Consider the following 11,743-nt stretch of genomic DNA (forward strand, 5'->3'; position numbering starts at 1 on the left):
TCTTTGAATCACTTTTCTGAAATGTATTTTAAGAGGTGTTTGATAGGCAGATTTTTAGATGTCTTGTAATGTGATCGTTAAGAAGATGATATTTGCATTTCATTGAAAAGGAAAATTTCTAATACTTTGTGGTATTTTATAATACAAGGCTAAGGTTCCCTACTTTCAGCATCTCTTTTATAAGAACAATCAAGAGTCCGGGAGCATGGAGAAAAAAATTGGGAAAAACTTTTTCATGCTCTGTTCGGGGCCGGAATTTGTTTATCGCATGAATGACAGCCTACATTAAAGGCAGTAAATTTGATATGCTATGGAGATAGCAAAAGGAGAGAAGAAAAAACAACAAAAGTAGAAATCTCATCTAACATGCTAAATCCATTTTCACAAGACAAGGATCAATGCTCTGAGTACATGCATTATTGACCCTGGCAAGAGAGGATCAATCTCTGAAAAGAATTCTAATTGATCTCAGAAACCATGCATGCTCAGCAGGCTTGAAACGACTATGTAGAGTTGGTTCTCATGCTACAAAGCTTGCTCAGGTCATCTGCCAGCCCATCTATCTCTGTCTCCTTTCTCTCTTGTGCACTCCCTCACTTCTCCTGCTTTTCTTCTTGTATTCTCTCCACATTTGTAAATTTCAGTTTGGTTAATTTTTTGGGTCAAAACCAACCGAACCAAGGAATGCTCTCCCGGACTAGTGGACACCATACACATACACACACTAGTTTTAGACATGCAATGACATTGCACGTAGATTATTCAAGTTTTTGTTAAACATTACATTCTTTTTCATGAATTATATTCAAGATATTAAAACAAATATAATACCCATAACTTCAAATATTTAAAAGATAAAAAAATTTAATGTGCTGGTAATTAATAGTCTCTGTTAATACTTATTCATTAGGTAGCAATAGGGTTGAAATTATGTTTCCTGATATTTTAAATTTTTTTTGTTTTAATATATTTTTGGATCATCAAATGTCAAAAAATATTTTTAATAAATAAAAAATATATATTATTTTGATATACTTTTAAATAAAATAAATATTTTAAAAACAACCGCTACATACTCTTGAACACCCTTTAGCCTTGCAAATTTCCCCTAATGAAAAATTGTAAAAGTGCTGCAAATTTTGTATTATGAATATTGAATAGAATGGCTATTTTGTCTCAGTATATTTTCTACCATAATAGTATATGGTATGCGTTATAAAGTTATGCCGTCGATCTTCATTCACGGGTTGATTAATTACTCTACTGTGATTAGGTTTGAGTCATTTTTTGAGCGCTGTCATGTCCATGTAAAAGGATTGTTGAGTTCTGTACTTGCGTTGTTCAAAAAACTCATGTTGTCCGAATATAAATCCCAAGAATTGAAATTAATGATGCATCAAGAATTTGAGGGTCGCCGGGGTCTGCATAAAACAACAAAATAGAATTAACCCTCCGGCACTTCTTGAAACAATCTGTCAACAATGTCAGATGGCCACTGAAAAGGAGAATTAATGAACATAGGGAAGACCTAAGATGAAACAATCTTAAATCTGTCACAAGTAAGGTATAACTGGTATCTCTTTTGTTAATAGAAATCTAAAATTTAACTGCTCGACTTCCCATTCATGTTTTGTTTCTTGTGCTTACATAGCGAGTGGTTCTTCCTTCGGCAAGATTATCCATAGCCCGAGCCATACAGAAAGGCCAATGGACTCGACTCTCAAGAAGGCCCATGATTTTCGTCGGAGAGAGATGTTCCAAGATAGGCCCTTCTGTAATGAGCTGGGGGGGCTCATTAATCGGGCCTCTCGAACAATCCATTTCTTGAGTACTGGGCTCTATATCAATAAGAAACTAGGCCTCCTTTCAAAAAAGGGCTGGATTGCTACGACAAAAAACAAGGCCATGCCATCAATCAAGTGCCTGTAACTCGTCCTCTCTTCCCTCCAAACTTGTGTTTTTAAACAAAAAAAAAAAAGGAGACTAACTTCTCTAGCAGAAGTAAACTAACCATTGTTTAAGCTAGGTTAGAAATTAATTGGAGAGAAAGGAATATCCAGTTCCTCTACGATGAATCCAAAACGCTAGGGTTGAAAAAAAAAAGGCTAGTTCTTTCCACGTCCCACCTCCTCCATCTAAAGACTCGTAAGCACATGCGGACCATGCCTATGAAACCATAGTTGTTTGATTGATTAATCATTGATATAGCATGGTCACCTCTCTGGGCATAAGAAGTGCACAATTATATGTATCTTCATGGACAAGATTCCACCGGGGAATTGTTTTTGTCTTTCCTTTTTTACATTTCATAATTAATATCTTTTCAAAAGGGTGATTCGAGGAATTTTGAGTTATTCAAAATGTTATCCTAATTCTTTCAGTGCCTTCCTATCGCACTCTTTTCAAGATCTGAACATATAATTTCTATATATTGACGGCTAGATTGTCCCCCAACACTTTTTTTGCTTGTCCCAGAAGAATAAATTCAAGCTTTCATGTTTAATTAGAACTAGCGAGGCATGTATGTACGCACATGCCACTCATTCATGGTAATTATGTATGCGTACGTGTATGGGATGTTGAAATTAATCCATTATTTCAATGATCCAAAACACCCTCGAATTAAACCTTTTAATGTGTTGTGCAATTGATTTCTAGGTGATCATTCACGTGAACTGTTAAGGATGAAAAGTTCCTGTGTTGTTAAAAAAAGAGTATATTAACTTGAAATGAAAAGTTCATGATCAGCGGCTAACTAGAAAGTTTGGGGTATTAATCACGCAGGACAATTCTCGCCTTCCAATTCTCTTTTCTGAAAACAATCAAGATCAGGGGTGCGATTTTCCATCTCTTCCACTTTCTAAAGATGCTTAAAGGCAAATACACTCCATCCTGTCATTTAAAGAATATTCACTGCTATAGCAAGGTGGACAAAATTGTGAGAATCTTTATCATGTTCATTGTTCGATCATAAATTATTTCCTTGAAACCTTCCTGTGTTCATACCATGATATCATGCTTCCAAAAACTTTCCTAAAAATTGACGGAAAAGCTTTCACACAATTTCTTCTAGATGACATGATTCATCCCGGCATGCCATTATGGCCTATGCTATATACTACGGCTTCACAAATCACATAGCTCCACGATGGAACCTAAAACCTCTATAGTCGCGGAGATGGTCTGTAGGTATGATGTGAATGCATGGATGCAGCCTTTCCAAATGTTTCTACATCCTGATATTCAAAACTTAAGAAATATCTTGGCAAACAAAAAATAATAATTAAGAATTAGATGTTCGTAGGTTGGATGTGTAACGAGTTGCGAATATGTTTTCGTACCAAGTAGATAAGTTTAAGCTCATTAAAAAAACATGCAACTTTATATATGTTAAAGCCTAATAAAAACATCTATAATTTTAATTATATTTGTTTGTTGGATCATTTTTACATTTTACCAGATAATTCTATATAATCAATTCTATAAAAACCCGACTCATTATAACCACTGGAGGTAAAAAGAAAAACTCTCAAAGTAGACTTAGAAATTATTGCTTTTTGTAGTTGATTTCTAATTTTAATTATTTTGTCTACTCAACTTTTGAATTTTTTTTGTTAGGTCGGTTTTAAATCTTTATATAAATAGTTAGCGTGTTATTTTTTCTATGATATTATTGAAATATATACTAATTAGGTTTGAGAATTTTTATTTTATTCACATTATATATTGTTTCAGCTGCATTTTTCGTTGAATTGAAAGCTGTTGCTTATTAGAAATCTTCAGAAGATTAAGCAAGGGCTTAATCACGAAAGGGTGACTACTGGACATTTTAGGAAACTAATCATTACTCGACTACAGCACCTTATCCTTACTTTTACAAGTTTTCAACAATATACGTCCAGCTACTTATATCAAGAAGCAATGGCATTTTGGAACGCACGAGATTTGAATCTTTTCTCCACTAACTTATAATAGACAACTGCAAACGCGCGTCATAAACAAATTTCTTTTTCTTGAACAACATTATATTAATAAGCGATATTTGAATCTAATTTTAGCTTTGCCTGTGTATTTACTTACACGCACAATCTTTTTTGTGCATACTCACATGTTGAATTCAAGTTTCGGACGCGAAAATATACATTCAAGTTTTGTTAGGGTACACATGAATAGATAATGAATGCGGAGTAGGTATATATATATACATATGCTAACGGGGGCTATGCTTAGCATGTTTCCTATGTGATTTCTAAAGCATCGGATCATATATATAAAGCTAAGAGATGATGTATATAAAAGTTGAAGATGGCCTTTCATCCAATTCTATTAATTTCTCCTACACCCATCGATATCTATAAAAGATGGCCGCTACTGAATCATGTATGGCTGTAAGTAGTAATTGTAGCGTGGCATGTATATGAACTCCATATCCACACACTCCTGGCGAAGACAGTGCATCATGGACAAGCCTTCACAACCCCAAAAGTTTTACTAAATATGGAAGCCAAGTGCATCTTCGACAATGCTCAAAGCAACCTATATATCCCTACCAAAATCTTTCACCATCCCTTCAATAATCAAGAACCACACACAGACCATTCCCTTGCCAAAATATGTTCACGTTACCAGTCAATGACTCATTTCCATCTGTATATAACTTGAGGGGAAAAATGGTCATAATTAACTCATCAAAGATTAGTTGTGTCAAGTTGCTACACTTTGCACCCCGGCCCATGCATGTTAATGCGATAAACTCTGTACACATAATTTTCACAAACTGTCCATCTTTATCCTTGTAGGGCTCCCCGTACATATATCAAGTTCCCAAGTTCATCCTCGGTTTCTCATTTCCCAAGAAGCCTAGGATTTAATACAGACAAAAGGGTAAAGAAAAAAAAGCTCAAACCATCTTCGTTAAATGTAAAAAACCCTAACCCTAATTTTCCTGACAGTATTAATGATATAGCCTTTCCTAATATCAATGCAAATGAACCAATCAAATCAGAAGAGGAGGTATGAAAATAAGAATTAGCGAGTGCTGGAAGAATATAAGGAGATTGAATAGCTTAAAAGAACAACGATGACACAAAACCCAACATCTCCGTAATGTAATAATCTCTGGATACAAAGAATACAACAAAAGAAATCAAGAGATTAACTAGTCTTCTCCCGCATAAGCTACAAGGGCAGTCATTTTCCAACATCAATAAAGTTCTGTATCATGAAGAATGTGAACTGGGATCGTCTACAAATACAGAACCCCACAAGTAAGTTAGAGATCAAATTACATACCGATATCTAATAGGAAATATTTCTACTCCTCTTTAGGCTCCTTTCTCATCTGGGAGGGCACAATATCCTGAAGAAGGCCATGGTCTCTAAGCAAAGAAGCTGGACTATCCGACCTTCTCTGGTGAAAAGAAAAGGTGGGACTAAAACTAGTATTACTCGTGGTATTAATGTTCAAAGAAGGTGATGAGCTATACATGTAAGCATGTTGTTGATACTGAGTTTGTGGAATAACAAAAGATGATGTTGCAGCACCAAAACCAGTTGAATCAGACAAAATTCCAATACTTCCTCTAGGAGTTAATGGGCTTGGATGTATGTGTTGACCTTCGTATGTTGTAACAACTATAGATGAATCATCAGATGATCTCTCCACTCTCTTCTTCACACCACATCCTGCACTAGTGCAACGATAATAACTCCTGCAAGAAAAGCAATAAATTAACAAACTTTTTGTGTATATATCATCATCATCACCCAAAAAATGGGGGGTTGCATATATGTTACTTCTTGCTACACAAGTTACAAGATTTTGTGTATCCTCATCCTTCAGAAAAGATCAGTATACTGTCATAAAGAAGACCAAGATGGGATTCTAATGATATATATACCTTGGATAGGGGCTGTTTTTCACAGCTTTTTGGCCGTACTTCCTCCACCTAAACCCATCATCTAGGTGATCGACTTCACTCTTTGTCATGAATGCAAATCTCGGCTCTCTTTGCCTTTTTTGGTTCTTCTTTTTCGGTTTCAACCTGAACCCACAACACATTACTACACTTTCAGTACTTCCAAAAAAACCCATAAAATTGCACAAAACAGAACAGGTAAAAAAAAAACTTCTTTTATTTCAATTTCCCTTCAGCAGATCACCCATCACTCTTTTCTTTCATATTTCAGTCTAAAACAAGAAACTCACTGTAACAAACAAGATAATAAAGCAAAAAAACAATACTAATATTATAGTATAGTGCAAAAGGAAAAGAGAAAATTACTGTTTCTTGGTCTTGTCGTGATCCTGCTCTTCTTCTTGATCTCCAGTTTTAACTTGTTGGAAAGCATCATTTCCTGCTTCATTCGAAGAGGAAGAGATAGAAGCTGATGAATTTGGAGTTGCTGGGTTATTCAAAACCTCTGATGTTTCCGGTAGAGTTGATGCCGGTGATGGGACAAAAGTTTGTTGCTGCTGAGACCCCACAATCGGATTTTGAGCAAACCAATCGAATAAAGAAGCAGCGGCACCAAAATCTTGGTTGATATCAAGCAAATCCGTAAATCCTAAAGACCCAGCCTTTTGATCACCACCAATAATATCAAATGGCATCATGTCAAAGATGCTATTTAATGGTGGTGGTGGTGTTGCTGTTGTTGATAAAGCAAAAACACTAGGCATCTGATCAATATCACTTGTTGTTGTTGCTGGTGGTGGTGGTGGTGGTGTAATGAAGGAAGTATTTGCCATATTGAAATTCTCTGTCTTTAATATTGTTGATCTTGTTAGCTCTTTCTTCTCTTCTCTTTTCTCCATGGAATTTGTGCACACGCTACTAATATTATTATTCTCCTTCATTTCATCCATTCTCAAAAATTAAAAATAAAATAAAAGCATTGTGAGAGTGTGAAACAACTTGAAAAGTGTGCGTGTGAGAATGGACTGTCTTCTCGGCGTGTTTAACAGCTTAGATTATTGAGGTTTCCCATTGTTGTGGTGACCGTCACTTGCCGGTAATTTTGTGTGATGGTCTGCGGACGCTGTTTGGCATTTACTGCTGCTGGACCGCATTCGGGTCCACTTTTTAATACGCGGATATTTTGACTGGTTTCACCGGTTGCGTGTAGATAGACTTTTGGCGTACACGTGGATTTTGAACGAGAGCAAAAGTTTTAGATAGCTCGTGTGCATGTGATCTCTCTTCCCATTCGTTTTTTTTTCCCTCTCCCTCTCTCTCTCGCGGCTGCGGCTCCCTTCCCTTACTTTTTTTTTTAAAAAAAAAAAAAAAAATAGGATGACAATTTAACTTTTTCTAATTTTATGTGAAGCTGACATCTGATTACCTGTGAAGTTACTTCGATATCCCTTGTCTTTTTTTTCCTTTCCTTTTTGCATTTTGTTTTTGAAATTACATCAACATCCATGGAATTTGGCTTTAATTACATTTACAGTACTGCCGACCATTAAGCTTGTAATTGCCAGCAAAATATAAAACTATCTTCTAATATTTCTTAACATTGCCAAATTTTAGTTGAAGGTTGAAATCCAGGGGGTAATTAAGTTTAATATCTTCCAGATCATATATATATAATCCCGTTATGCTCGAGAGAAGGCTCAACATATTCAAATTCAGGGGGTTATTAAGATTTGTTCTGGGAGCTAGCTTTACTTTCAAAAAAACTTAAATTTTGAATAGACCGATGTAGACCTCATCCTTGACATATCACTTCTAATTTTTCTTTCCATGACATTGATTTAGGAAGTTCAAGATCAGTTTTATATATTCATCTGTATATGTATAGTCCTTGGCGACACCTGTGCAATATATTTCAACCATTCGATTAATCTTGATCACACACACACACACACACACACATATATATATATTACCTACCAAAGCTAGGGCAATAAGTTCAAACCATCTACAGCCTTGGAAAATAGGTGAATCGTGATAGTTTTTTTCTATTTTTATTTCAAATGTAAAGGTTATTTTGTCAACTTTTGAGCATTCAAACTAATTTTAAATCTAATTAGACGTATGTGTTGCATTAAAAATTATAAAAGTTTTATTCATTTATGTGCAAATTAATCAAGATAATTAATTAGGATAATAAATTCAGATAGGTTTATAAAGTTGGATCAATTTACTCCGCTCAACCTTTTTTTCTAAAAGAAAACTAGTCCATGTATTTATATAAGTATGTTACATTTATACCCTTTTGGCCTCACAATAAAGGCTAAAAATATATAGAAATAAGAAAATTTATATTCGACTGAATATGTATTTAACCGATAAAACTATAATTGACCTTTCATTGCTTTCTCTTTCGTGTTTATTTTATTTTATTTTATTTTAAATCAATACTTTATAATTTTACATTAAATTTGTTATGCATCTCCAAAAAAATATTACTTTGCATCAATCAATCATAAGGGACAAGTTAATTGTACTTTAATTTACTTCTTACTTGTATTTTTAGAATATTGATCTAGAATCCGAATTTTTTTTTCTTTTTTTAACTAGTGATTTCATATTTCCCATAACAATTAATCATATAAATATGATATTTATGGAGTGTGATGAAGCTGGGAAAAACTTCACATATAAATTGGATTTTCACATTCTATAAAACTAGGTTTGGATTTGAAATGAAGGTGGGTTTAATTGTTGGGCGTAAATGACAGTGAAAATTTGCCTTAAAAACAAACTTCTTGTAGAATAAATGACTTTCTGATACTTGAGTCAATAAATATTTACGTAGAGTAAATTGTTGAAGGGAAAATGTTGAGTATGTAAACTTGTTTGTTAACTTGGTAATCTAAATATTTATAAATCTTGATCACGTCGAAACGCCTCGAACATGAAGAATGATGTTACGTTTGACTAGTGAAAATATTGATGCTCATTGTTGATTATAATATTTGGTAACGTTATTAGTTAAGGTGAACGTTATTAGTTACATAAGTTGCATAAAAATAGCTCATATTTACATTTTCAATCATTGGCTAAAAAAAATGATGCTCAATCAACATAAAATCTTGTATTTGTAAATAATTTTTCATTAGAATATATTAGTTAATCTTGAAAAATATTATGTAGGGGTGATGACAACATTGCATCATAACTCCCGGTACTCAAAAATACTTTGAGATTTGTGTCAATGAAGTAGTGTTTGGTTATTATCCCGGTAGAATTGAGACAGATAATGAAGATAAAGGAGACAATATAAAAAAGAAGACGAAGATAAAATTGTTTTTGATAATGGTGTGTAAAACAAAGTGATCATCTCTATGTCCTATTTTAAAAACATATTTTAATCTTAATATGCATTATTGTCAAACTCGTATATTTAAAAAAAATAACTAGATATTATTATTATTATTTACTTTATTTTATATTCAGTTATGAAATTAATAATATTATAATAATCGCATTTATAAAACCAGGACTGGCTTGCTAAGTTGATCCAAGTCCTCGATTAGTCTGAGTTTAACAAAAAATAGAGAAATGATTGACTCAACTTGGTCTAGTAAAAAATCTAAGTTAACCTAAGATAAAAATACGAGTAAAAAATTCACTAATTTTTTAAAAGAAAAAAATTGGTCAAAACAAGGTTGCTTTGATTATTGTTTTCAAAAATATTGGGTCAACCGGGTTGGCTCTCCCGACCTGTAACCTAAACCTTGCCTCTGATCAAACCCCGAGTCAGATTTTAAAATTGCAATAATAACTATTTTTATTCATATGTTGATTCGGGTCAACCTGTGTTGACTCTTCCAACCTGTGACTCAGACCTTGCCCCGCCCCGAACTGATTATAATAATATCAACTTTTATCCTTACATTAACTTGGATTGACTCGACTGGTCTGTGACCTGAGCTTTGCCCTAGACTTACACCCGAATCAAGTTTTAAAACTATGAGAATGATCAATTTCATTTTATATTGAACTTTCTTCTAACATCCCATTTAAATCCCAAGTTGTTAAACAAAATCTCACTTTTAAAAGAATTAAGAACTCAGGAATTTTTTTTATTTATCATTATTTTATTTTTTTTATTGAAATCTCGGCAAATACTCTTTTGTATTTTAAAAATGGTCATTTAATTTCACATCATCATTAATAATTTGAATGCACAATATTCAATGGTATAATCTTCTTGGACATTCCATCATCTATAATCCATTAATTTCTCCACACTAAACTTTCATCTAATCTTCGTTAACTCCAAGTCCACATATATCAATTCTTTGATGTCATAATAAGCAATAATAATAATAATAATAACACTAAACAAACTTCACACACCTAATTGTTGACAGCATACAAAAATAAATAACATTACATAAATATATTCCTTGAATCTTAATAAATAAGTATTTAAACTAATAATTAACTAACTTTTACTTAGACAATTAAAGATCTACGTTTTATTTAAACATTTTCATGTTCATTAGTACAAGACTAAATTTATTAACAATTTATTTACTTTAATTTATAATAATATTGCATATTCACACATACACATGTTTCATATATTAACATTCCAAAATTTCACAGAAACTCAATCCACCTAGTATTATTATTTTTTTCATTTTATTACCAATAAACTTTGATATCTGTTATTTGATATTTTTTGAATTTGTCAGTCCTAATTTAAAGGCCAACCAATCCCGTATTCTCTTTCGAATACCAATAAAATCATTTATCTATTCTTAAATATTTCTAATTTTAACATTTTCAATTTGAAAGCCAATTAATCCGGTATTTACTTTCAAAAATATATAAAATTAAGTATTAATTTTCGGATATTTTAAATTTTGGTATTCTCAATTTAAAAACCAATCAATCTAGTATTCACTTTTGAATACACATAAAATTAAATATTCATTCTCGGATATTTCTAATTTCATTTAGGTTTCTCATTCATCATTTCCTTTCCTATCACAATCTTAATTATCTACCTAAAATTAAATCTCTATATAATTACCTATCTTAATGTTCGACAAAAAAAAAAACATATAATTAATCTAATTAAGATAAATTATTCACCAATCCATATCTGTCTGTCGCATTACAATTTCCACCACTTGCGACCCTCTAGCAACCTCTTCTACGTCATCAAATCAATTTCATTTTAGAATTATATATAATTCTTCCTTTTATGAAATTTCCCCTTTCATCACTCTTTCTTCTATTTTATCACGTCTGTCTATTTTAGTTGGACAATTTAAAATTTAGTGAATTTTTATAAGGATATTTTAAAAATTAAAAATAATAAATATTATCTTTGAAAGGATATTCTTTTTGTATTTTTTATTTTGAAAATATAAAAATTCACTTTAAAATTATTTTAGAGACATTTATTTTTATATCATTATCTTTATCTTTTCAATAAAACATATTTTTATCTTAAATATCTTATTCTCTTGTATCCCATAATAATAATCAAACACAATCTAAAAAAAAAAAGGATAAATCATTTAGACGAAGACCACACCATTTGAGCCGAGCCCAAACAGTGCAGCCATGCCGCGTGAAATTATTATTATTTTTATTTAATTTAGTTTCGCACCATCATACTGTAAATTAAATTGAGGGTAATCAGGTAATAAGGCTGCTGTCTCCAGAAAGAAAACTTTCCACACGTACAAAAGAGGTTAAAGCAAAATAACCGCGTCGTGAGCGTGTGAAAGAAGGTTCGTGACACGTTTGGTCCGACATGAAGTGCGCGATGATGA

At 32.5% G+C, this 11,743-nt stretch overlaps 1 protein-coding gene across 1 annotated transcript; it reads right to left on the reverse strand.

Moving 5' to 3' along the window:
* Positions 1 to 5,081: 5,081 nt before the first annotated feature.
* Positions 5,082 to 6,984, reverse strand: LOC133696851 (probable WRKY transcription factor 48). The gene is made up of 3 exons (XM_062119135.1): positions 6,285 to 6,984; positions 5,901 to 6,044; positions 5,082 to 5,711 (listed from the first exon to the last, which is right to left on the reverse strand). Exons 1-3 carry the CDS (start codon positions 6,866 to 6,868, stop codon positions 5,315 to 5,317), a joined length of 1,125 nt encoding a protein of 374 aa, XP_061975119.1. The 5' UTR covers positions 6,869 to 6,984; the 3' UTR covers positions 5,082 to 5,314.
* Between the last annotated feature and the right edge of the window lie 4,759 nt (positions 6,985 to 11,743).

Source organism: Populus nigra, chromosome 6, assembly GCF_951802175.1.
Source record: "Populus nigra chromosome 6, ddPopNigr1.1, whole genome shotgun sequence".
NCBI lineage: Eukaryota > Viridiplantae > Streptophyta > Magnoliopsida > Malpighiales > Salicaceae > Populus > Populus nigra.